Here is a 27,502-nt window from a genome sequence, read left to right on the forward strand (position 1 = left end):
GTGTGAGGCAGGCAGGTTCAAAGGGGGATGTGCTGTGGCCGTGAGTCTGAGGGAGCAGCATTTGGTTGTTTATGCTATGGGCCACGACTGCTTCTAAAGAATTCAAGGCCTTGGTTTAAGAGTAAGTGTGCACTGAGAGCAGCTGAGGCAGTAGCAAGGTTTCTGTTGCTTGTTTGGGCTGGAGATGATGGGCACATTAGAACAGCAATATAAGAAGGGCAGAGGATATAGTGAAGTATTCAGGAGCTCATCCTGGTCTTGAGAGTGAACCTGCCGGGACCTGGAAAGTCTATGTTAAAGCCCAAATATGGGAAACAGTAAAGACCTGAAATAAAGTCTTTCTGTGGGAGAACAGAAGTACTTATGTACAATCAAGTTCATTATCTTTTATGGCTTTTATTTACACAAATGTGTAATAAATGTGTTTTTTTCCAAAGACATTATTGAGTGCTGGTGTGCAATGTGCCAAATTGTATGAAAATATAAATTAATATGAAAAAATGGCCATGTAGAAAAGCTATAATGATGCACCTTTTCTTTCCGTCAGGCCTGCAAGCTACATTTTTCTCTAGGCTCTGTTTTATGACTTAATTCTTGTGCAAATAATTGTCCACAGTAAAAGTAGGTACTTTCTCTTGTCTGTTGAACATAGCAACTTTAGGACTAAAAGTAGGAGTTGAGAGAAATGTAGAGATACTACTCTCTCAGCATGGTAAGACTGGTCCATAGCATTAACTGAGCTGCAAAATGATGTACAGAATGTGCAATATGTGAAACATTCTCTTGCAGAAAGCTCTCTTGTGACAAAGACATTTCCACTTCCAGTGGGAGAACAAAAATTCTCATGCAATCCAGTTCATAAGCTTTTATGGCTAATATATTTGGAAAAAGCAGATTTTACTAAGTAATTTTATTTGTAGTGCCTGTTCATAAGCAAAATTAGCTAAATGAAGTTCTTAAAAATCTTCAGTGTACCTTAATCCTTTATTTACTCTAGAGAAACCATGGTGCTGACTCCTGGACATGACCTGGGAAGCCACAGAGATCAGTTTTAAGTGTCCAGAACAGCAAAGTTATACCAAATGACTGATTTTTACAGAACTTTCCTGAAAACTTTAACTATATATTACAGCAAACACAACAATAATAATGCATTATAAATATTATGTAAAAGAACTACATATCCAGACTAATTCTTAAAAACTTAGGAGAAAGAAAAGAATCCTACTGAAAATTTGTATGTTGTAAGCTGTTAAAAACCACTAATGACTGTCCCAGGCTTACGCAAGCTTCACATTCTAATTTGCGAAGGAGCAATGTCCTTAGTATAGGCAAGTGGAAACCTCAGCATGGACGGAGCAATACTGCCTTTCTCGTGAACACTGTCAGAGTCCAGTACTCTCTGTTCAGGTTTTTTTAGATATTCCACGCATGGAGAGTGTAATGTTTAATATAAAAGTTTACTTTGAAGGTATTTGATGTTACATGGGATTTTTGATTTAGCAGAGTGATACAGCAGTATACTGAAATCTCAAAACAAGTATATACTTAGCAGAATATAGCAATTGCAATATACAGTTCAATCACAATAGCAATGTGATTCCTATTACCGGTCTCTATACTATGCTCACCCTCACGATGCTGGGTGTCCCCAGTCGCCAGGAAGGAATACTGGGTTGAGTCCCGCTCAAGCCTGTTACTCTCTTGACATTCTTTTATTAGTTCAGGTTTTACACTCCATGTCAGGCTGAGCCACTATACACTTTCCTAATGCTGGTCTGGCTAACTCAGGGAGACAGTCACATTCTTTTGATAAACTCAAGAAGAAATATTTACACCTGTTGATCCACTCAACTGACGTAGCTGTTTATCTAAAACAAAGGCCACCCTTTGGTCTCCTTTGTGTTGAGATGCAAGTCAGCTTTCTGTGCCACAGCTGTGGTTAGTGAGTTACGCTCTGCATTATTCCTGAGCTTCATGGGCACCTCGCTCTTGCCCATCTCCTCTGAGCCTTCTCCCATTGCTGGGGTTTATTGGTCAGTCTTCTTTTATAAATCAATTATTAGTGTAAAACTGCATGAATATTAATCAGGAAAGCAGATAATAGTTTCTTGGCTCTCTGGACAGACCAGATCTAACCTGTAGCTTAATTTTGTTCCTTGTGGTTACTTGAACTGGTCTGAACCTGTAAGCTGTGGTCTTTTCTAGTTGCTAGATGTGAGACTTTCTATACTTATTGCCTATGGTCATTTCCTTATAGTCTTCCCCAGATGTCTTTTTTTGGCCTAACTTGGGCTAAAAGCAGTATAACATTGCTTATAAGCACTCTAAGGCTTAATCTGAAGTCTACAGAAGTTTTCTAATATTGCTGCATGACTCTGGCTTTCTTTACTCTTCCAGTTTGCTATGCTTTCTGCTCATTCTTTCAGTTAGCTGCAGTTTTGTGCTCTGTGTTCTGTGAATATGCATCTTCATGGGGTCTGCTTTGTTGAAGATTGTATTGCAGCATGAGAAACAATGGTTTGGCTTCCAAGATACTGTTTAGAGGTCTGTGATGGGAAATGTAAGGTCATCATTCTCCTTGAGCTTAGAAGCATTCTGAATCAGAGATGCAATTGAGATTTATATTCATATGGGAACATTTTTTAGTTTCCAAAGGCAGCCCCTGGGCAGGGAGTGGATATGTAATTATCAGTTTGGCTTGGTGTATGTGTTCAGAAGTTTAATGAAATTGATAGGCAGCTCAACTATGTAAAAAAAATGATCGCACACTGACCATCTGTTTTTTTTAGTTGAAACTCCTGATATTGAATAAATGCATGAATCTGGTCAGTTCCCTTCAGAGCCTTTTTGTCTATGTTAATCATTTAATCAACGGTCTTATGCTACTGTGTGTTTCTTATGCTCGTTCTATCAGTAACTGTTTTATTGTTGATGTTACACAGTAATGGCATACAACAGCTTCAAAACACAAATTGAACTGGAAGAGTAAGTTACTGAGTTATTGAGAGGAAATGAGTTGACACAGACTGCTGTGAATCAGTGAATACCCTTAAATCCTAATCACAACAAGAGCCAAATGTGCATCACAACTTCATGTGCTGTGCTTACAGCATTTTTTTAATGACAGTCATTTCACTATTTAGGCCACATGCTGCTGTAGGGAGAATACACTGGAATCTGAACCAATGTTATTTGATTTATATCAGGGCTTAGTTCACATACAGAGGTTTTTTTACTTGGAATTGTTGGCTTTTTGGGGAATTACCGTCAGACCTTTAACTCTTCATCTTTCCTTTTCCTTTTCAGGCTATTGTTCGTACTCTTGATCTCTCAGGAAGAAGAAAGATTCATCAGAACCTTCAACTATGAGAGAGCTCTACAGTTCTTTACAGAAATAAGAGGTACCTGGGCCAGAGATTCTAATTAAATATATTCTGTTTTGAAACAGTTTAGGTATTTCAACTTGAAGGTGGATTCTTTCATGTGTAGTCTTGCATGTGACAAATTCCAGTATATTCCATGGTGTAAGAACAGTGTAGTTACAGCTCTGATTTAGATCATGGCTACAATAACACTATTATCAAAACCTCGAAGGTGTCAGAGAAGTGTACTCTCCTAAAGGTCAGTGCCCATTTTGTCTTTTGGCTTTCCACAGAATTGAGATAGTTATGAAAATTGAAAATATTAAAAGTGCAAATGAACAATCTAACAATAAATCTCAGAATTTGGAGGTTTTCCCCAGATCTTTGTAAGGGGTATTCTACTCTAGAGCTATGATTTTCAAGGTAGCTACAGAAGCCAAATTGAATTCTGGGAAAATTTCTGCATGGGCAGTTGCCTTCTGTTAAACACCAGGAGCTTAGAAATGACTGCAGAGGTGTAATGTTATGAATCAGATACAGACTACCTTTGTGCATATGGAATGGTAATTTCAAGGTCCATGTGGATACCGGGGGCAAGGAAACTTGCATTATTCTGTACTCTCTCCTGACTCTGCGAGTATCCTCTGGATCAGTAATATTTTTCTTTGGAGTCCCTTTCCTGCAGAGGCAAAACCTGCATCTTCGAGGCCTAGAAAGAAAACTTGAGGACAATAATCCTCCACAAGCACTGGTGTGTTTGATTAGCTTTAGATATATATTAAAGAGAAGTAAACTGAATGGTAGCATTTTATGAATTTTAATGCATGTTTTTATTCAGTACTATTTTACTGTATTTTTAATTTTCCATGTATAAAGTATAAGGACTGATTAATCAGGAAAATCATTCTTACATATAAAGCCCACCAAAAAGAATTCTCACTTAAGTAAGTATGTCTAAGAAAAATATTATTTATTCCCAGAGCTTGGATATGGATATGAGAAAATATGTTTTAGCTTGAAGTAGACGTAAGATGGAAGAGCATCCTGAGTATGTATGGACCAGTTAATGTACAATGCTGCATTTAAAATACCAACATTCACTAAACTGTGGTGCTCTTAGGGGGCACAAGCATATGCTCTTCTTGGCTATCTCTGCTTAGCAGCTGCAGTCAACCTTGAAAGGAATTTCAGTAATCCCTGTAATGAACATATATAAGCAGAGAATCTGCTGTCTTCTCTCCAGAATAGGGTACTGGAGACTGGGGCATGAGGAAGGTTAGCTGAGGCTGTGGAGACATGAGATGGAATGAGCCAATCTGACAGCTCATTGCCACTGAAAGGGGAGAAGCTTCTGCTCACTTCTTCACCCCGGCTCTCAACTGCACAACCAAGACACCTTGCATGAGCTCTGATACCTATAGGGGGCCCATCTCACTGATCTGGGGAAAACCCTTCCCCGAAACCAAAAGCCCAAAGAGTTTTCTGCTGGAATAAGGGGACAATGAGTCTGATGTGCTCCAGAGCTGGTACACTGAAGGGGGCAAGACTGTGCGGCTGGGAGCACGTCAGGAAGTGAGAAAAGGCAGGAGCTAAACCTTCTGATGGCAGCAAGCTGTTACACGACTCGGCTGTTTGTGAAACCACAGCCTCACAATCTGGGTAGTAACTGGGAACAGGGAAGAGTTGAAGAGGCATATTTTCTTGGGTGTTTGAGGAAAACATGGCATTTGAAGGCATTTAGATTTGGGGATCCATGGTGTGCTTGATGCAGAGAAACTGCAGAGGAGTACTTTTACTGCTTGCTTCTGAACAGTGGTCTATGGAGTGCTGTATTGGAAAAGAGAGGGCTGTATACCACTCCCAGAAGTAGGGGGCCTCCCTATTGGGGTGCGAAGGGAATCTGTCCTGGGGGCATATTGCCTGAGAGTTTCTGGGAACAAAATGCGAGATCTATCCAGGAGAAGGCTGTTAGAACATACATGGAGCTGAAAGATGGAACAGAGCCGACAAGGCTGGTGGGAAGAGAAGCAATGGCTGCTGGAATCCACACTATCTCCTCTCATCCATTCACCACTGTGATTTTCCCCCAATGTTGGGCTCTAGAGACAAGTGGAGAGGCAGTGACAGGCTCCCACCTGCCAGAGTCCCTCTGCGCCTATTCTCTGCCGTGCTGTGTCACCCAGAGATCCTGTTATCATCCCTGGCCTGGGCAGTGGTCTGTCTGGACCCTACAATTCTTTCACACAGAGTGAGCCAAGACCACTAGTCTGTCAAAACACTTCTCCTATTGAGAGAGTAGTAAGCAAGCTACTGATTATTGCTGACACACATGTCTTATTCTGGTGGTTCCTCCAGCTGTCAATTGATTCAAGACTTTTGGATTCTAGTTGTATCAGATTCTGTGCTTTACATGAGTTCCCATAAATTTTAGTTTTGAGGATTGTCCTTTATCCTCCCTTTCACACTTTCCTGCTTTGCAGCTGGTCAAATTTTGAATCGGTTCCAACAATAATTTGCCCAGCAATTATAAACTTTCTGGCAACAACAGTTTATTCTTAAAAGAAAAGAATGGCTTTGATGTTTTATACCTTGTCGTTCAAGAGACCAAGTTTTGCAAGTGAGCTGTGCTTGTTTGACATTTAGGCCCACTGTGGACTGAGGCTTGGTATTAACTTCCATCCACCTTCTTCTGCTGTTTTAACACAGCTCAGATTTACAGTCCGTTGCCTTTTCATTGCATCTTCCTATTTCACTCCCAGCTTCACCTCAGCACGCATCTTCCAGGATACATTCAACAGGAGTTTGTTCCCAATTTGAGGATTATTGCTGTAAACTGAAGCCCTACAGTAAACTGAAGCCCTGCAGCAGTCTCACAAGAAAGTGATAATTTATGTGATACAGATTTGGCTGAAACTGTGACTTTAATTCGCCTTTCTACACTTGATGCTTACTTTGCTATGTTAGTGCAAATGAGATGACAATCAGCTTCTGGATTTGGTGCTTTGATTTATTTATATGATAAATGTATTGATAAATTTAGAGAAAAAATATAATCAGTAACTTGAAATTTCGAAATTTAAAATTTTCTCCTACTCCTTACTAAATTAAGCAGTCATTGTTTTAAAATTGTCTGGTTTAGGTAAGTGGTCAGTTATGTAATTAAAGTGTCCGTTTTAAAAATATACGTCCTTTCTTCACATTGTGCTAGAATGCTAGAATATATCCACGAAGTCTAGAAGTGCTAGAAGTGGAATTAAATGTGTTTTAATTTTTCACTGTTTATAAGCTTACATAATCAGTATCCTCTCTGCTCCCTATTTTAATTAGAGACTATATACATGAGTTGAATGGAAGACTGAAAAATCTTTGAACACAGTTAGTTGCAATGAAAGTCTATTATCTAGCTTTATTCTTTAATGTGCATTAGCAAATCTTTTCATAGTAAACAAAGGATAGCCTATGGTATCGAATGAAATGATGTACAGGATCTATCTTGAAAGCAACATATTTAATATAGTTTTCATTTCTTTTATAATCCAACATTTTCATGTAACAGTGTTGTAGGCCTGGCCATGCATATACTATAGGAAATGGTAAAGCTCACTCTTGTGGTATAATAAGGGAACTGCAGAAACAACAGTTCTTTATTTGTCAGTGATTTTTGGTGGCATATAAACATTAGAAGTGACCCTAAATGTGCTGCTTTCTCTAGATGGATCTTTGAGATATTCACATTTTTTTTCTCCGCGTTGGTAAAGAAAAGAACATGGTTTCTTTTGGTTTATTTTTCATTCTGTGCTCTAAGGAATGTTGCAGTGTTGATGCGATGCAGTATCAGGCTGCTGGACATGTGTTGATGCTTACAGCACCACTAACCAAAGCTGCCTTACTAAAACTCACTGGTTTTTCATCAATCATGAAGTTACGAATGCAGCCAATGAAGGAGTTGCGTGTAGTCAGGCTGGATGTTAGCAGAGACTCTGGAAGAAACAAACAAACAAACAAAAAAAGTTAGAGCTGATGATGACCAAAATCAGTTCATTGGCAGAACTGGTAATGGCACCTGAGTCTTCTCAATTGCAGTTCAGTATTCTATTCAAGGAGCCCATGCCATAGTACATTCTACATGTGATCAGTCCATCAATGAAATTGAAACAAGTTCCAATTGTATAAAAAAGTTTAGTCACTTTAGACACGGGAATAGTCAGCTTTTGGAAGAGGCAAAATATATGAAAGGTATTTTTGTTCCACCAAACAGCTTGCATGTATGAAAGGAAAGTTGCTGCCTGCATTCTAATATATATATATGATAAGAATCTTCCATGGCTTTTTCTTTTTTTTTTTTTTTTTTCTTCTCCCTATAGGCTACTGAGTGCAGCTCTGTTGCATCTTCTGTGAGTCCTTTTAAATGTCTGGGCTACTGCTGGTGTCCTAGAGGCAATTAGAGTAAGCAGGGGAAGTCATCTACATTTAAGCAAAATTCTTGATAACACATAGTCAGTAGAGGCTCAATCTTGCATTTTTGGACAGTACATTCTCTTTTAAATAATGGAGCAGATGAATCCGAGGCTGCATATTTGTAATTTCGTTAAACATTAGATATATCATCAGCTGTGTCTGATTTGTTAGGTTTTTGTTTAGTCTGCTGTATTTACATGGTATTAGTTAGTATACTGTCATTGTTGTTGTGAAGTTCATTATAGGATTCTTCTGTGCCAGGGCAATAATAGTATTATGGAGCCAATGAATGGCATTACTTTAGTATTCTATAATTAATGCAGAATCAGGAAGTTCTATTTCGAAGCAGAACAGCATTTGCAATTACCACTTTATATTATCTCTCTGGGAAGAGTTCTGTCCTAATAAAATTCCAATTTGGAATTAAAGAGTATGCAGGCATGTGCACATAGTTTTTATGATTCCCTTTAGGCTCGTTTTTCCTCCTGGTAGTGTGGGATGGATGAGAACATCATGCACTCAAGCCACTAATCCAAGATAAGCAATATAATAAATTGGATTGTTAGAGCTCTTCATGATTGGCATGCAAGGCACAGAGAAATAATGCTGCATGTTTTCAGTGAGAAATGTGCAGGAGATGACTTAAAAAATGAATCACGTAGTGTTGATTACAGTTTGCATATGAACCCCCAACAGAGTAGCTCTGTCTGTTGATTAAGGGAAGTAAATGTAGTAATCTTGGCCCACGCTACACAGATGGTCTGTGAGTCACAAATTCACATTAGCAGACATCTGTGCAATAGAAATCACTAGTCAGAATAAGAATCTTCATGTTTTATATGGTGTTCAAAGAAGCCATTGCTTGAAGAAGAGGAAAGCAGCCTACCAGCAACAAAACCTTGAGACTTCAATTAGAATTACAACTAACAGTGATTTTCCAAACCCACTGAAAAAAGACCCAATTTTTTAAAAAACAGTAAGCCTTTACTGGAAGAAAAAGTGGGGGGAAAAGTGATTTTTTTTCTAGCAAGCTGACTCCTCTACTGACTCCATGCCTGACCAATGTGAATGTTTTAATTTCAATGAAGCAGCACTTTTTTCTTGGAGAACTTGAGGTAAAACATCTCTGATCAGCTCTTCCTGAGCCTTTGAATTATACCAGGTTGTTCACATGAATAGTGTGCATGTTTCATTCTTTTTTGAAATGAAAACAAAGCTTCTATGTTTCCTGAGAAAGTAGTGTTAAAATTTGGGAACGATACCATAAGGCTGCCAAAACTTACCTGGCACACCTCCAACAAACACTGGCTCCCTGTGGTCAATTGCCTTTGGATTTAGTGGCCCTACCACATGGTTGACTTCAGAGTCCACATCCAGCTGCACCACATTAGCATCTCTAATAACTGTAACAAGAAGGAACAGGCATCAAGAAGATCCATAGTCATAAAAAGCAGCATTTGAGGGTTTTGTGACAGACAGGAATGTCTGATCTGAGTGCCAGTATGCGGGCCGTCTGTCACGGAGCAGGGCCAATGCAAGATGAGGGTGTGGGAGCAAAGTCACTTCTGAGTGAGGCCCTTGATTGTTTGTGGCAGTGTCTAGGCTGCAGGGCAGGTATGCTGCATAATCCAGTTCTCCAAGTCATTCTGAATAGGGGACCTACTGGGATGCAGTGAGGTTTCCTCCTTGCTTGTGTGCCTGGGTTTCCTTCAGAAAGAAACTAGAATACATGGGGGAGTGGTACGCATCGATGTCTTTCGTGGACATGGTGCTGGAAGGCATCCCAAGTGAGCTTCTAGAAAGGAAGTTAGAGGAGTTTCAAGTACCTGTGGTTTAGATATACTTTTTGGTTTGAAACCTAAGAATGAAGGATGGCTGTTGTGACAGGGACAAAATTCTGACTGTAGCTAAGTCTGAGGCAGGGACTCTCCAGACCTGGCCTGTTAGCTGACCTTTAAAGGCGGCATCTCCTTGCAGCTACTGTGTTCTATCAATATATTTAACCTCAAACTGGGGAAAGAAGAATATCATCTGGCATACCACTTAGGAAAGGTTGCCAGCATTTCACCTAGGCTGTCCATGTTCTGTGAAAAGGAGCTTCCAACCTTCATTTGTGCTTGGCAGGAACTTGTGTTTGTCCTTCCAGTGAGCTCTACAATCACTATGTTTGGAGGAGGACAAGGACTGCCTCTTTCAAGGCAATACAAGACACAAACTTTCATCTTGACAGGTGAAAGGGAGTAACTAAAAATATGACTCTATTCCCAGTATGCTGGCCCATGGAGATGGATAGCTGAGGATGGAGAATTTGGCTCTGTTATCTTTCTTAAGGGAATGATCAAGTTTTACTGACCTGCAATTCGGTGCCATCTGCCATCGCAGAGATTCTGTTTCAGTGTCACTGAAGTTGAAAAATCCCTGATTCCATTATTCAGTTTCACAGTAACCTGGAGGAAAATAATGTAGTTGTCATTGTAAAACCCCTCCTGTTCTCTTTTTATCTACTGTTGCACTAATGCTATGTTCCCCACTCAGAACATGTCTAGTATGTAAGTGACAGGAAAACATTGCTTCATGCAAATTCTCAAAACAATCATTAAAATAAAGCACCTTTCTAATTTGAATTTTTTTTTAGATTCAATATTTCTGCAACATTTCTGATTGGAACTCAGGGAAGAGTGTTCAAGAAAAGATTCATTCAAAAATAACAGCTAATTTCACTCAAATTTTCCAGAAGAGCGACTCTATAATTTCCTGTGTGTTAAATTAGTGTTTTGAGGCCTCAGATGATGTTTTGGCATCTTGCTAGCCACTTAATAAGAAACAGCCATGAAAAACCTAAATCTAAACAAACAGACAAGATGAGAGAAAGGCACAGATAGGGAACTTAGGAATGACTGTTAAGTTACTTGTTCAAGCTTATGAGAAAATCTGTGGCAGAGCTAGAAAGTGAACCTAATTCTGAATTTTGCACCTCCGCATTAATTACATGGGTGAGTATCTTTCCGGATAGAAACTGCCACAGCACTGGCCGAGCAGCACTGTGCCCTGTTGCAGAGCATGGGATTCCTAGTTACAGTTGTCAGAGGATTCCAAACCACTTTGTCCCTTATAATGTTGACAGCTTGTTGACTGACAATGATGCAAGGAAGCAGCTTATATTTGATTTTAGAGGATCTTTATTTCAGTATAGCAGTAGCTAAGGAATGTTTTAACTTTTTGCACAAGGGCACCAGCAAACGAAATGAAATGATCCTCATCTTCCTTTTCATCTACCCTTGGACAAGATCTATTGGAACAGTTAAAGCAAATGCAGAATCATGAGGGAAAGTGGCTCCTTAATAAATCACTCAGACAAGCTGTACTGATGGAGATATAGGCATTTAAAAATGAATTGCTGATCATTCTTATTTGTTCAGCAAAAATGCTTTCACAAAACAGGTCCTTGGTAATGCATTTGAAGAGAGCAGACAGTTAATGGTAAAAACACAGATGCTTACTAACAGACTAACTGGCAGGCCTGTTTTGGTGACAAGCAGGGAGATCTGCTTTTCCACAGTGAATTTTGTTTGTGACTCCCATATGCATTATGCTGGAACTGATGTTTGAAAGAAAAAGAGTTATCTTTTATTAGACCAACTGATACAACTGGAAAAAAACAAGCGTCTGGATATTCAAAGCTTTCTTCAGACCTTTATGTAAGAAGTGCTATGCTGAATCAGTTGTATATAGATGGAAGCTTTAAGTGTGCCATGACACACAGAGATGCACTGTGGTTATAAGAAGTTCTCTGTTAATTTACTAAGGACTAGCTACAGCTGTAAGAATGGGATTTATAGAACAATAGATTCTCCGAATGATAGTTCATCCCATCTATATCAGATGCTTGCTTTAGGATACTGTTGAAATGTCCATTCAGTGCTTCTGCTGTACGTTCCTGTTCCAATAGCAGAGGTGACAAATATCTCCAGGTTCTTTATTTCTAGCCCAGAACAGACAACCTCACTGACAATTAAATGCTGGGTAGCGCACTGTGGTGGTTAAGAACACCCACACTGCCCATTCACTTGATTATGCCCTGAGCTTTTTTTCTTCAAAGAGGAGAAAAAAGATTTTTTTCCTGCTCCAAACCTTTGCTTGTTCTGTCTTTTTAGACTACAGCTCCTTACTGCATGTGTATAATGCCTGCCATGAAGGGATGCAGATTTTAGCAGTGAACATAGGATAGCAACAGCAACAACAACAATCTGAAAAGTTAATTTCAAACCTTTCTCATTCAATTCACAGCCTTACAAAAATCCAGAGGCTTTAGTAACCATATCAACATGCAGTCAGAACTTTCCTTCTCCCTCACTTCTCCATCACGCACGTGTGTTAAAACAAGAAGACAATAAGCGCAACTGAGATTTTGCTTTTAAAGTGCAAGAAATAAAAATTCATCAGGCAGAAATGAAATCATCTTACTCGTAATTGTTATACATTTTTAATGTGTGGATGAAAGAGCAGCACCGAAGTGTCAGTGCTCATGCTTCTTTTCACCTACACATTAAATATTTATTGTTAGTACCAGTCAAGTGGTCTGTTTTTATGCTAGATGTTATTTTATGATTATTAAAAGAAGTTTGTAGGTTGCCTAATCTAAGCGCTTAATATATTTAGGAGAGAAATAAGAATCAAGTAATGGCAAATTTGTAAGACAAAAGCTGCATGTAGCACAGAGTCCAAGTAGATGGAGGAACCAGTCAAAGCAGTGGAAGGAATGTGACCTTCATTATACCTGTCCATTTTTCATGTGCATATTCAAGTACTCCCCATTCACGCTGTGACCATGCATTAGGATTCCTGAGCTGCTTCGGGGACGTATTTCAAAAACGACTTCAAATTTCAGGCCTAAACTGAAGGATTCATCTGTGAGGGAAAAAGAATAACATTCTTTCTTGTACGGGGTTAATGATGAAATTGGACATCTATTCAAAGTCAAAATGGAAATTCAAAGTCCTTGGGTGGAACCTATTTACAACCTCCTGTTGTAACTATTGGAACATGTGCCAGTGGACATACTTGAAGAGATAGTATGATGTATCATCATATGTGACCCATTTCTACTTTTGTCTATTCTGCTTCCTTGAAGTATGAATAATAACTTCATTTTCCTCATTATTTAAAAAGTATGTATTTTGTTTAAAAACACTTCTTAGCAATATGATGGAAAGCAGAAAATAATTTCTGTGTATTTTTTTAGGCAGTTTCGTATTGTGCAATTTGCTTGACATTCAGCAGTCTATACAATGAGTGGGAGTTCACTTGAGATTTGATGATTCAGTAGTAGAAACTCTCTTTTTCTATATCTGGTGACAGGCCAGGCAGCAAATTAGAAACAGCGTGTAGTTCCTCTTGGTGTTGCCAATGGATAGGGTTGCTCTGTTTCCTTTCCTATTCAGATCAGAGCCTATGTGACCAAAAAAACCTCATAAAACACTTCCTGGAACACAGCAGGCTTAAATGACAGAAAAGATGTATTCTGTCATGTTGTTCATTGTCAGGAATTACAGAAAGCCTTTCATTAGGATTTTTGAATCACATACTGTTTTCTTAATTAAAGACTAAGGGGTGACCATTTGTTGGTGTACATGGTCTTAGCCCCATTGACTTACATTTTTCTACGGTAATTTTTATCATATTATAATTATTCTTCTGTGAAATGATTCTAATTATTTTAAATATATACATATGTATATATACATACATATATGCAACTATTTATCTAGTGTCATGGTGACATTCTCACCGCTCAGCACCAGCTGCTTAGCACAATAATGATCTGTATCTAATAGTCCTTACAGCTCACAGACTATGAAATTACCACATCTGTCTGTTACATGTGCCATTCTAAAGTACAGTAGATAAGACTAAGGTCTTATTATTGGATACATTTATTCAGTAGTATATTACCAAGCACGACATATCCTCCTTCTGATGAAAAGTATGTTCCTGCTTCTGATGGGCCTTCAAAGCAAGGCGTTACACTAAATGTCTGTGAAGCAGAAGTAATTGATCTTCCATTGAGCTGTAAATTGCTGAGACAACCACTAAAACTGTAGACTGAATTAATCTGAGGAAACAAAAAGCATGATTAGTAGATAAATTGCTTATGGAAGGTAAGAAACTTTTCTCCCCAATTTGTGCTTGTTTGTGATCTCTAAGGCCATGATTCTCTGGTGTATCGGTTTTGAATTAAATCTAAGAAAGAGAAGCAGGACAGGTGCTTTTCTTATGCTCTGATGTCTCTCAGATGACCTCGAGGTAAGTCTAGCTTGTACTGTTTCTCAAAGGATCCATATAGAACAATGAGAAACAAAGTGCAAGTAGAGCAAGGCAGTACTACACCAGTCATACCTCATACCCTCAAAGCAAGAAAGGACTCTACTTTCTCTGAGCAGTGTGGCTGTCTTGTTAGGCACATATTGCCAAAGATTACCTGGGAGGCATATCTGGTTGAACATCCAAAATGTGGAGCAGAATCCTGACCTCTAGGTATTGTCTCAGGAGAGATACTGAGACAGCACTAAAACCTCAACTAAATCCTAGTACTCATCTATATCTCAGACCTGAGAGTGAAATTGATCTCACCTAACTTTACCTCTCTCATCTAAGCTTGGATGTCACTAGGATTTCTCTATTCCTCAGGGACCACTGGCTTTCCTGATTGCTGATTGCTGCTGCAAATCTGCTGAAGTCTAGCCCAGTATGCTTCCACTATCCACTTGACCTGAGCTGTGTGCTCCTCAGCATGCCAAGGGTTGATAGCTTTTGCTTCAGTTCACCCCTAGAGTCAACTTTTGTGTTAGCTATACATAGAGATATGTAGTGATGTAATGGGTGTCTACCTTACCTGGATATTTTTCACAGCTTTTCCTGGAGATACACCTCCAATATACAAGGGTTCAGTGACTTGCCAAGTATTAGCACTACCACTGAAAGATTCTTCTGATACTCGGAGACCATCAATTATCAAGCGGCCAATATTTTTTCCTCTTGTAAATATCACCTAGAAAGGGAGGAAAAAAAAATCTGGAGGATTACTTTCATGTGTTGTGGGAACACTACTGTGTAGTGGAAGAAGGTAAGAAATCAGACAAAAAGCTTATCAGTCATATGCTACAAGCCTATTTTATTAACTGCCACTATTCTTTGCTGAACAACTCTCTTCACATTCATATAGAGATTTAATAGTAGAACTTCTGTCTTACCATTTTGGCATACAAGGCAGAGGTAGTTAAGATCTCACAGGATCTACTGAGATCTGCCCATCTTATATTCACATATATGATTCATTGCTACACTTTTATAATTCTTACAGTCTTCTCCAGTTATACGGTCTGGATTCATCCAACCTGCTTTAAAACATGTTTAAGTGCTTAAGCACTTAAATGCCTAAGTTAGGAGCTTATAACTGGGTTTTCTCTGTAGTCAGTGAGAAGACACAGGTACCTGCAGAGGGAAAATCACCTTGCCCCCTAAATTTGTCTTTTAAATTTCATGGTCTACAGAGGGAGCCTGAGACGGCTATGCCTCATGCTTAGGCACTTCAGAAAAATGTGCCTGACAGAAATACTCTAGCCCTTACTTCCTAGCTGATTTGGCTTTTTATTGCCTTACTGTTCTGCTTGCTTCTGTCATTTCTGATCAGCTGTTAGCGTGGGGAATTGCTAGATTTTTATAACTGATTGACAAATTAAACTCTCCTATCCCCAGTTAATGACTTCGTAAAATTCTGCATGGAAGACTTAAAAATATTAGCAGAAGTTTCTCAACACATAGGTATGGTTATGAACACAGGAATGAAAACTCCCTCAGCTGTCAAATCAGCAGCATCTTTACTGCACCTTTTGAAGCTTATGTCTTCCTAGTCATTGCTTTCTTCCACTTACATTGTGCCAAAGACCATCATTGTATTTCTCCTGGCTTTTAATCCTTATCTTCTGATGACCAGCATTAAACATAAAAATGAGTCGGCCGTGAGCAACGAAAATGGCCATGAAGTTGGTCTCTTTTTGGTCGGAGACGTAGAAAATCATGCCATGAGATGAGTGAGTTTTCAGACTGATAGAGAACTGAGCTCTGGCAAATAAAAACACAATATTAATATTGGAGCAGATATAATTCACAGAAATCAATCTGCAGAGAGGAAGATTGAGATTTTCCTCTCATCCCAAGGAAGATGCATGTCCTTTAGGGAAATGGTGTTTCTGAGAAGCATTCCTTACTGATTTTTGGAGTAGGAGTCAAAGCTAGAGAAAAAGCCACCTTGCAAGGAAGTTATTTTCAAAAAAACAGAATCTCTGGAGTGAATAAAATCAATGTAGATAACCAGTCAACTGACAGCATGGACACTATGTATCCATTCCTGTCAAATAGCAATGTTGGTGGACTTTTTAACATTTCCTTTGATGCTGTGGAAACCTGACAGCTCACAAATCTTTAGTGTTACTTTAGAATTGTTGCTAAGCCTCTGCTTTCTAGTGGTTTCTCATGAAGTTCAAGACGACATTGCCATTTACTTTGACTCGGTTCAACACAGCGTGAACAGTGAAGATTTCTCAAGGGGTTGGTACTATTGCTTTGGGTCTAAAAAATGGCAAAGCTGTATTTGTGTGGGGCAGCGCCAGAACTGATTACTCTTGCTTCTCAGGTCACCTAATTAACTTAGCTTCTGTTCCTGGTATTATATGAGGGATCTATACATTACATGCTCCATTGCAGTGTGTACCTTCCACATGCAAATTTAGGCCCCTGACAATAGAAGTTGTTTTAAAACATCATAAGTCATTGTTTTTTAAAATAAACTTTGCAACAACAAAGCTGTAATAGCAGTTATATAGCAAAAATATATCTTCTAGGGATGAACAGACATGTTGGAGTTTGAATTTTCCCTCTTCTGTCTCAAATAGACACCATCAGGACTGCCCCAAGTAAAACACTATTGAATTAACACAAATGTAATGATTCTATTATTTAAGTCAGGAAATAGCACTCTTCTTTTCTGAGTTAGTGATCTGGTATGCTTCCAGAAAGTGCTATGTTGTTGAATTTGTAGTCCTTCATGGAGAGTATTAAACTAAGATCCATTGGTGGTCATAAGATACCATGCAGCGTGTCCTGTGGGAGCCTGAGGATTAAATATCCAAAATAGCTGGGCTCATAATTAATTGCTTGTATTTCCACTCTGGCTTGAATTGGACATGGTTTTCATAGCTTTATGTCCTGCTGCACTATGTAGGTTCCCAAGCAGTTTTAAACAGCTGCCATGGTCCTCTAAACACACAACTGTGCCTCATTTCTTGGTGAACTATCATGTTCATTTCCAGCTCTGTTCAAGTGCCAGTACTTCTTCCGTAGAGACCAATGGTACACTACTTGTATAGAACTGACATCCTGAAAGCCTTCATACGAATGGGAAAGAAGACTCATTGTCTTAAGAGTCTACAAAAGGGATGTAACTGGAAACATATTCAATTTATTACTCTTACTCAGCTGGAGTAATAGCTGAAGTAACACCTACTAATATATCCTAAAAACATTATGTATATAAAAATTTGCCTTAGATATAACACACAAACAAAAAAGCACCAGGCTAAGAGCAGAAATATGTCATTTTTTTCCTTTCAAATACTACTTTGTCCTTCCCAGTGTATTTCATTTTTATTTCTAAAGTTCCTTTACCTTTCACTGAAATCTTTTGGTATGTGATCAAACTCTTGCCGGCTGTTTGCTGTTCCTCCAAACTGGTATGCATGTTCGGTTGCCTTGGGATTCATAGTCAAGTGGCACTGAGGGTCTCTGTGCATATTCACTTCCTGATACAGTTTTTTGAGGCCAGTTGAAGCCTGTGAGATCTTGTCTTTATCTCTTCCCACCTTCATACAAAGAGAACCGTGAACCAGAAATGTTAACTAAGATGGAACATACTAAAAATAGCAATATCATTTATATATAAACTAGCAATATATGTTTTCCTTAAAAAAATAAGAATGGTTCCAAGAATTCCTAACTGTGTAGCTAATGTAGTTTACAATTTAATTCTGTTGCAGTTTTTCTATTTGAATCTTTTGCCCTCTGCTCTCAATGATGTAGGATATACTACAGTCATAATATGACATGCTTGGACCATAAGTTCTGCTTGCTAGAAGAGGGTTTTTTTTCTCCTTTATATTAATGCATGTTAATTGTACCCAACAGAGCCGCATGGAATTAGCTGAGAACAGAAGCAAGCTTACTGCCTTTAGGCTATAGAAGAAATCAAAGAAGGTTCTTTCTGCGGTGCTTTCCTGAAGATGTCAGAAATTGCGTTTCACAGTTCTAGTAAGACAGAATGATGCAAGCATAGACTAGATCAGGTCAGGGCAGGTATTTGTAGTGATGGAATATTCAAAAGGACAAAGACCTTTGCTTATCTTATAGCTGAAGTATTCTTGAAGTGGTACATTTTGGAACCATGATTTGGAGAATTTACAATCATGACACAGTATATATCAGCTTTGGAAAGTTCTAAGGTGGTACTGAAGCAGTTTGTAGCAAACCTTTTTATTACGATTTCCTTTGGCTTTTGATGAGTTTTTTCCTTTCTTATGGAGAAGAGCAATTGGAGGAGATTCAACAGGGCATCCATAAAAAGAAGTTTGAACTTTCTCAGAGTACCTCTGGAAATCTTCCACCTCAACCTCTCGATCCAGCCTGTGTTTCAAAGAGGGGATATGACTGACTGACTGAAAAGTGACAAGAACAGCTGTTTGCAAATATTGCAATAGTTTTCATAGAAATCACAGAATTTTGCATTTGTATTTTAATGATGTTTTGATGGGCTTTTTTCATCTTGGATCCTTGATTAAAAACACACATTAATCAGAATGTTTGGATAATATGGGCAGCCTATACTACTTCTGTCTGTTATATTCATGCTTGCATAAACAGAGTCAGAATCTGCAGCACCAAATTTACTTTAAAGTTTTCTATAGAAGAGTATTTCATAAAGTGATTAAGATAAAGAAATTCTGACCATTTCCACATGACCAAACTCCTAACTTCAACAGCTTCTGTGAGATGCTGTATTATCAGTTTGTTTCAAAGGCAGAACTGCAAGCTACATAATATAAATGTAAATTACAGCTATGCAAATTATACACTGCACCAAAGGCATTAGCAGGTGCAGTACTGAAAGCTGATTTACGTCAACAGTTATTCCCGCTTCAACAATTTCTTAACCTAGGAGGTCTGCGTGAACAGATTTCATGGCAAATAAGGTAAGAAAGGTATTCAAACATACTGACTAGCCTCACGAAATAAGAGAAATGTTTTTATTGTGCAAATAAATCAATTCTCCTGAGTAGTTACTGTCTGAGCTGTCAGACCCCGATTGCCTGATAATGTGTTTGGGAGGATGCTACATACCTAGTGAAGTAGGCATTATTTATGCAACCAGTGAAGTTGGCTTGCTGCGTTCTGAGGGGAGAGCCACCAAAATAGAACTTCTTGACACTGTCAGGGCTTTTCCCTGCTTTGTCCTTAGCTGGCTTCTTTTTGCTTTCTTTCTTGTCATCAACAGTCAGCTCATATCTGCAAGGACAAAGCATCCATTTTATAAACTGGTTTTGGAAAAGTCCATGCTGGTTATTAGACAGCATATTATGTACACCCCAAATGCTGTGTTCAGTGTATAAATCAGTGAGTGGTAATGCTCAAAGTCATGAGAACATCTTCTCATTTCCAGTTGTGCAATGAGCAGTACTGCAATTAGCCCACTAGCAACCTAGAGTCCACAGTCCACATATGTCCTGATATGATATCTTGGCGTTAATCCTGAAGTCCAGAAAACTACAGTCCGATCAATGAAGATACATAAACAAAGAGATCATTAATAAATGGATGGAGCCACCATTTGGGAAAATGAGATACAAGCACGTGCTAATCCTTCTCCTTTATGTCTCCATCCCTTTTTGTTTCTCTTTCATCACACACATTCCTGTTTTAGCTTATACAATGGTCTTTACCTAATCTCATTTTGCAACAAGCAAATCAATTGCTACAGAAATCAGGAAGGATTCTACTGCCTTAATATGAAACTGACTATTATCTGAAGCATCAGGCATTGATTTTTGGCAAATTCAGAATTCAGAACACTCAGGGAAATATGACAGTTCTCAACACTGTTTCAAGGCACCATATTGCACTTGCAGCTTTTCAGACCATATTTCTTGGATGTCAGAAGTTATATGTACAAGTCTCCATTTCAGTTTGGAAACAGAATGACCTGTTTTTACCTGCATAGTTAAGATTCTAAAAGAAAGATTCTTTGATTCTTTGACCTTTTAAGAAAATGTTTAACATAGAAAACAATAGTAGAATAATTCAATGGTTAATTTGGGATTGCTTTAAAAAATCGAAAAAAAAAACCCCAAAAAACTGATGAAGAATGACCCTGATGCTAGTTTTTAGTTATATTAAACTGCTTTCATACTTGAGGGCAATCAGGAGCTAAGCTTTGAAAAACACTGTTCTTTTCTTTTAGTTTTACTAAAAATTCCTAGCATTTTATCCTCAGGCCAAATAGGCCAAATTTCAATCACGTCGATTTTGGCTTTGTATTTTTTTTAAAGCAAATTAATCAGTTAAAAAAAAATCAGTGAAAAAAATGCCTAAACATCCCTTTGAAAGAGAATATTAAACGATAACGAGTTCTTTACAAGAAAAATTTATATTCTAAAGGCAGGGAATAAAAGATGCTGGACATCTTTACCTTTCTGGTGTGACAGAAGTAATGATAAAATGGTTTTTTCCATCATTGTAGTTTCGGTCTGATGATTGAACTTTGATTCCACTTGCATTTAAAACGACAGCACCTCTGTCCATAGAGATGGATAACACATCTGACTGAAATACAGAGAAAAGCATCTTCAGAAGCATGTGTAACACTGGAAAAGTTAACAGTCCAGTGCATTTTATTGTTGTATTTATTTTCCCTAAAATATTTCTTCTTGCTGTTTTCCCCAGTTTTACTCTCTTTGCAGAGAGGTAGACTGAGAAGCAAAGAAGGAGATGATCGCATTATAATTGATATTCTTTCTGTTCTTTAAGCCTGAATTCTGGGAATTCTGCTGCTGACTATGTCTCATGTATCTGTCACATGAGCTCCTTCCATCTAGCAGTTTATGATGTTTATATTTGATTTGGGTGTCTGGTACCCTTGTTACGGTCCTGTATAGAGCAGCTGTTACTGTAAGATCCCTGCTCTCATAAGAACAATACTTTATTTTCTTTTCCTAATTCCCTTTGATCAGACTCATTTAATCACTCAAAATGGTCTTAGAGATATGATTTGCTATCTGGGTCAGGCATATGGGATCACAGCCCGACATAACAGGAATATTATCTGTTCCATTAGAACAAGCATTGTCACTGCACAGTCACAGGAATCATGCTCTCTGATTCTGTGAAGTGCTGAGTAGCTGAATCTCCATTTGTTAAATAGGGCACTTGGCATCTCATAGGCTTAGAGCTTTTGAGCTGAAACCAGAAGTGATGTGTAAGGTGATACAAGAAAACACGTTATTGCACTACAGGCTCTGCCTTATTTATGCAGGTAGCTTGGATAACTGACATGGTGACTTAGTTCAGTATATACTAATACTTCAGGCTATAAAATGTAAAAATTCAGGAGTGGATATAGGTCTTATACAGCCTTCTTTGCTGCATTGCTGGTAATCTTCTGCAACGATGGCAGAATAGATGTTTGCAGGTGGTAGCAAATGTTCCTGTCATCAGAGTTTACGCTTGCTGCAGAGGTAAGTCTGAGCCTTCAGGTTATTAGAACCCCTCTTGCTCCCTCACCTTTTTGGGAGTGTGACTCCACATTCTGCCCATCTCTCATCTCTGACAGGAGCAGTTAGGGCAGCCTGCTGCCCGTAGCTGCAAGGAGCCATTCTAAAACATAGTTTTTGCCAGTCATCCATGGAGGTCTAAGTACCATCTGGGAATAGCTTTCTGACTGATTTCTGTCAACTCAGCACTGCTGAGAATACCATCCCACTAATCCAAACAAGCTTTCTCTGGTTCATCTTTGCTTCTAGGGATTGTCCGTGGGAGGAAAATATCAATCCCTTAATATTATTTATGCTCTGGTAGCACCTGCAGGTCCAAATCGGGATTGCAGTGCTGCTGAGCACACTGCAAGATCCACTTTGTGTTTCTACCCTGTGGATTTTATTGAGCACAGAGGGATTCATGTTAATTCTAGGCATGTGATCAAATCCTCTTCTCGGCATCAAAATCATGTTTAGGTATAGCTGGATTTCATCTGTAGATGAAATGCGAACTGTAGAAGTGTGGCTGTCACTGAATGCTTCTGTATTCTAGACTGCTTTTTCCATTGATAAAACATGAAGTGAAAAATTCCATTATTCCCCTAGTATTCTGGGAAACAATCCAAGGGTAAAATAAAACAACACAAACTCTAAAGAAAAGTATACTCACTCCTTCAGAATAATAGAATAGCAACCCATTGGGCTGTAATGTCCGGAAATTAAAGCCTCCTTCAAATTCACCGAAGAGCGACACTTTTTGGCTTGATGCAATGAAGCTTTCTCCATTGAAATATGCTTTGCGGGACATCTGCAAGTTAAATAAAATAAAGTTACAAGTATGCTGTAGAAAACATTTTTAATAGTAAAAAAGGAGACTTTCTTTTAAAGATGTAGTCAGTTCAGTTCTTTTATAAAACTTCAGTATTTTCTGCTTGGCTTAACCTGATTTATATAGACTGCCCCTTGCATGCCATGAAAGTATTAAAAAAGTGTAGCATTAACAAATGGTTCTCAATTTCCTTGGGGACTCCTGCACTCATCCTAAGTCTGCTGATGTTAATGAATGTGAAAACTAGAAATAGAGAGGGCTAAAGCCTCTCTCTGAACAGTGTGGCACAGAGTCACCATCACAACGTGAGATGTGTTAGGTTGTGTTACACTGAGTACTTGTATTGGGGGATGGAATGGGGGTCTACAGTCCTCAGCCTCAGAAGGAAAACCAAGCCTGAGGTAGGACAAATTGCAGCTAGCTTCCTCCTTTACAGAGGATGAAGTTGTGGGCCTCTTCATCTTCCCAGGCATGGCTTTGGATAGGCATGCCTACAGGACAAAAACTGTGAACACAGTTTAGAATTACTGGCCTTGTATTGTAATGAGTAAATGATGAATGATGGAGGGGATCTGAAAAGAAATAGCAGTTCCCTCAGTGTTGGTGCAGTTGTACTGTGTTTCACAGCGGTAGAGCTCTACTGACTTAAGAGAACTCATTTGGAAGGTCAATATCTTGCTGTCCTTTTCATGTCATACATCTGTATTAGGAAGTGTTTGAGGACAATTATCTTTGTTTCATAAAGAAAAACTGAATTGCTATGGAATACTTGCTTTCAGAATACAGTACACAGCCTATGTCAGATCCAGCCTTCACATTGCAATCTCAAATATCATAAGAATATCAAGTAAAACACCTAGTGCTGCAATTCAGGATGAAAATTGGATGGTATGTCAGCAGACTAAATAAAAAGTCACAATCAATGCATTGTAGTTTCCTTGGTTGAAGACTTTTCCTTTCCATTATTTGGAATAAATATGGAGCTTGTGGTCATATCCATTGCCAAAATTTTGTTGTTAGCTCAAGCACAGTGTTCTGCTTACCAGTGAGTCCTCTGGGCACCCATAGCTGATTCCAAGGGTTCCTGGTTCTTCTAACAGGTTGAAATCCTTCTTTTGGAACTGGAAACCCTTCATGCAGCCTTTAAAGCCAACACTTCCTGCCAGATGTGAGCTGATGCTGTTGGAAAACAGTGTCAAACAGGCTGCAGTTAAATAACTCTTGCCCTCCTGCATAGTTTTATGGCCAAAGTGTTCTAAAAGACTTAGAAGAGCCTCAGTTATTTGCCTCACCAGAGCCCGATTCCTACATCTTTATGTAAAGCAACTATTTAACCACACTGTGTGTTACGAGGACTCAAGATACTGGGAATATGAGAAATCAGAAAGGAAACCCATGTAAAATAACAAGCTAAAAATAGATACTGAAATTAAAGGACATATTTTTAAGTGGATTTCTACCCACTTATGATGCACATCAGTGGATTTTTGTCTCCAGTTTTTACTGTTTTAGAAAAGATATATTTTAGTTTTCCTCTCTTGCTTCTATTGGCAATCTCCATTCTTGTCTCAGGAAGCAGCTGGATCTCTGTTTTATAACAAATAATAGTAACAGAGGTCAAGGAAGTAAGAGTAAATTCTGACTGCTGATGAATGGGTTTATGTAGTTGTAAATGAGAGCAGTAGATGGGCTTCCAGAATCCTTTTAATGTCAAGTTTGAGGTAGATAGCACAGCAGTGTATCCCAACTGCTCCTGCTCATTGCGTTTTTCTACTCAACCCCTCACCAAGATAGCACAACATTATGATAGGGCAAACATCATGAAATTTATCCTCAGAATGTTCATGCTGCACAATGAAAAAGAAAAAATTTGCCTGTCTACAGAGGGTCTGTGGTAGAGCCAGGAGATGTCATGAGATCTGCTGGGTCCCAGTCCAGGAGATAACCAGGAAACAAATACACTGAAGGAATGAATGTGTAATAATCCTGAGTTTTGACCTGGCTAATCTGTAGACAGTCTTTGCACATTCTGTAGCATGAACTTTAGCAGTGGGATTCTTCTCACCTCAATTGGGATGATACTGACAGTGTTGACATCTACTTCTCTCTTAGTTTTCTATGATTTATCTCATTGTAAGGTAGACATTTGAACATGTCAGATGAATCAGGCTCTGGAAGTGCCTATTTTTCTACATTGGCTAAAACTGTCAGGTGGAATAGCACAGATGTGCATATCTGAAATTGGGTGAGAGGAGGAGCACTGTAGGGGCCTAATCTGCTCCTCAGTGAAATCAGCAGGAAGGCTAAGTCAACAGGAAGGCTCCAGTGGGATTTGGCTGAAGATATGGGGTATCAGTCAATCAGTTTAAACTGTACTCTGACTGGCCACGTGACTGGCTGGATACCACAAATATTTTTGTTAAATACCACCAACTTAAGCAACAACATTTTCTAGGAGCAATGGGCACTAAAGAAGATAGATTTAAAACTAAAGAAAGGCTTCTTATGAATTTGTTCCTTCAAGTTCCCACCCTCCAGGGCTCCTGTCTCCCCTTAGCACTTTGCTTTATGCACTGAATGAGGTGTGAGAAAAATAACATATAACAGTGGTTCCAGATTCATTTATTTGGGGAAAAAAACAGTTGACAGAGGCATGTGCTGTTGAGGTGAGTGAAGATATACTGCTTTGAAAGAAAATTAAACTCCTTCTGTATCACTACAGCTAATTCTTCCTTCTGCCTCTGTCCCTCAATGTCAGTCAAATGTCAGTCTCTCTAGAAAAAGTATAAATATCAGCAGATGATTTAATTCTAATACAGACTTATGTTCCTGATGCAAATTGAATGTTGTCACCAGGTTTGGACCGTTTTTGACCATTTGGACTTTTTGTTGTCTACCATTGTCATGAGAACCAAAGCCGAGTACAATATCCAATGTAAAGGTGTAGCTAGGCATAAGTCATTTCATTATATGCTTTTAAGTACTATAATCGATCACATTTTTACAATGTATACAGATTTTTTCTGATATCACTTGTGCCTTGAGCATCCATTTTTCCTGCTTTGAAAGTATCTTCCAGGTATTTTGCAGAATGACCACAATTCACTTAGAAAACTTAAGGCATAATTCATATGATTCGTTGTGTATCTTACATTTGTGAATAAGTTTAACTTGCCATTGATTTGGGCATGTGCTGCACAGTTGCCTAATATTCTAGGTCCTTCTGGACTTTTTCAGTTTTCTCTAGGCTTGATTAACCAAGGTAGTTTTTACCATCCTTTGTCTATATAGATCATGACAGATTTGATATAGATTTGATACAGATCATTACTGTATACATTCAGTACCAGCCTTAGCAGAGATCCTTTGGGCATGTGCTGTACATCCTTTATACTGAAAAGCTGAAATGTGAAAACTGAAGAGTTACACTATGTTCTATTTTCTCTTTCCTAGCTGCTTTCTAATATGTTGGAGCCTTTTCCCCTTCCACCCCAGTAGTTTTTTTAATAGCTCCTTGTGACAGACCTTTATAAAGAACTATTTGAAAGAGGCCGCATAAATTATATCACCTGTTTTTCCCTTGACACCATTTTGTTTGCATGTTGAAAGAAGGCATCACTTTTCTTTATAGGAAGTTTGTCCTTATCATAAAAACTTAATCTGTGTTTTATATCTGTGACATTATTTATTGATTCAACCAGTTAACTTGACAACAAAGTAAGTTTTCAGAAGATTTACCAGTAATACCTAGAAACTGTCATGCAACATTTGCTATCTTCCATTTTGTAACATAGAGGGTATTTCAAAGAGAGACTGTATTTTTGTTAAGAGTTGTGACAGTTCTTAAATCAGCATCTGGAGCCCTTCTGAAAATGATGGCTTAGCTGTCTGACCCAGGGAATGCATATGGCATGTCAGAACAGCATGCCCTTCGTTAAGCCTGCTCTCCCAGGCCTGCTCTCCCAGGGTGTGACCCTAGTCTGGTGGGTTCCCATTTCAGGAAATGGGAGTTAGTCTACTGAGGCTAAGCTTGGCTTCTATCAGACAGTATGATGGGAAAATGAGAATTTTTCTGTTCTTACCTATACTTTCCCACACCCACCAAAGCCAGCTAACTTGAGTCTAAAGAGAAACTGAGACTGATTAGAACTGAAGTGCATAGTAGGAAAAATACCATCTTTAGATTTGAAAATGCAATTGGTAAAGGGCTTTGATCCTTCAGCTAAGGCATTTCTGTTTTACAAAGATCACTTTTTGCAGAGTAAGGAGGAACAGTGCTTCTCTATAGTCATGGGTTCTGTGAAAGTGTCTGTTTTAAGAAGGCAGCAGTTTTTGTTACCCTCACTGAAGCTAGACCAGCTTCATCAGAGCTTAGCCATACTGAATCATGTCTAATCCTTGGTCCTTCAGAGCTCTGGGCTGGGAAAATGTTTTATTGTGAGCCACTGGGCACAAGTCATAAAACATTACTTAAATGTGATGATTACTTGACAACAGTGATTGAATACTAGCTGTAAACCAACCTGGACTGTAAGATCTCAGTAGGCGCTCCTCCAATGTAGATGTCTGTGAATGGCATTGCTGTTCTTTCATTGTCCATGCTTTTTATATGTCGCCTGTCAACTACCAAGATCATCTTCTTAGAATTGTGATATATAATAGAGATCTGAAAAGAAGAACCTGTACTTAAATTTTAAGTGTCCAAAATGTCATCTTTTGTAAATTGCCACGGTGATTTTGCACAATTGGTTGTATCTTTATGTCTTTTTATCTTTATGTCTTTTAGCTTTAACAGTAATACCCATTTATCAAAAAAGTTGTTTGTAAATCAGGAGGAGATGACAACAATTATTAGTTATTATTTCAATGTCCCAATTTCTCTAATGGCTGATAAAACAGGATATTTCACTTATGTCCAGACCTGCACAAAACTACTTATGTCAAATTCTACACTGAGGCAAGCAGATCAACTCCATTAACTTCAGAGTGTTTTC

At 38.6% G+C, this 27,502-nt stretch overlaps 1 protein-coding gene and 1 long non-coding RNA gene across 3 annotated transcripts in view; one reads left to right on the top strand and one right to left on the bottom strand.

Moving 5' to 3' along the window:
• Nucleotides 1–27,502, top strand: part of LOC135327857 (uncharacterized) — a 36,504-nt gene that overhangs the window by 497 nt on the left and 8,505 nt on the right. Inside the window, exon 2 of the long non-coding RNA XR_010388334.1 lies at nucleotides 3,310–3,404. This is a non-coding gene — a long non-coding RNA (uncharacterized LOC135327857). The remainder of the gene's footprint in view (nucleotides 1–3,309; nucleotides 3,405–27,502) is intronic.
• Nucleotides 5,898–27,502, bottom strand: part of LAMA4 (laminin subunit alpha 4) — a 107,620-nt gene continuing 86,015 nt past the window's right edge. For both annotated transcript variants that reach the window (XM_026119994.2, XM_064508892.1), the window contains 14 exons: nucleotides 27,032–27,174; nucleotides 23,552–23,687; nucleotides 22,350–22,487; nucleotides 20,617–20,750; nucleotides 19,272–19,436; nucleotides 18,404–18,557; nucleotides 17,547–17,740; nucleotides 15,755–15,944; nucleotides 14,716–14,871; nucleotides 13,776–13,935; nucleotides 12,601–12,731; nucleotides 10,177–10,270; nucleotides 9,107–9,226; nucleotides 5,898–7,345 (listed from right to left, as the gene is read on the bottom strand). In XM_026119994.2, the coding sequence (XP_025975779.1) occupies nucleotides 7,200–7,345; nucleotides 9,107–9,226; nucleotides 10,177–10,270; nucleotides 12,601–12,731; nucleotides 13,776–13,935; nucleotides 14,716–14,871; nucleotides 15,755–15,944; nucleotides 17,547–17,740; nucleotides 18,404–18,557; nucleotides 19,272–19,436; nucleotides 20,617–20,750; nucleotides 22,350–22,487; nucleotides 23,552–23,687; nucleotides 27,032–27,174 (2,061 nt within the window). In that variant the 3' untranslated portion in view covers nucleotides 5,898–7,199. The remainder of the gene's footprint in view (nucleotides 7,346–9,106; nucleotides 9,227–10,176; nucleotides 10,271–12,600; nucleotides 12,732–13,775; nucleotides 13,936–14,715; nucleotides 14,872–15,754; nucleotides 15,945–17,546; nucleotides 17,741–18,403; nucleotides 18,558–19,271; nucleotides 19,437–20,616; nucleotides 20,751–22,349; nucleotides 22,488–23,551; nucleotides 23,688–27,031; nucleotides 27,175–27,502) is intronic.

The sequence above is a fragment of the Dromaius novaehollandiae genome, chromosome 3 (assembly GCF_036370855.1).
Source record: "Dromaius novaehollandiae isolate bDroNov1 chromosome 3, bDroNov1.hap1, whole genome shotgun sequence".
NCBI lineage: Eukaryota > Metazoa > Chordata > Aves > Casuariiformes > Dromaiidae > Dromaius > Dromaius novaehollandiae.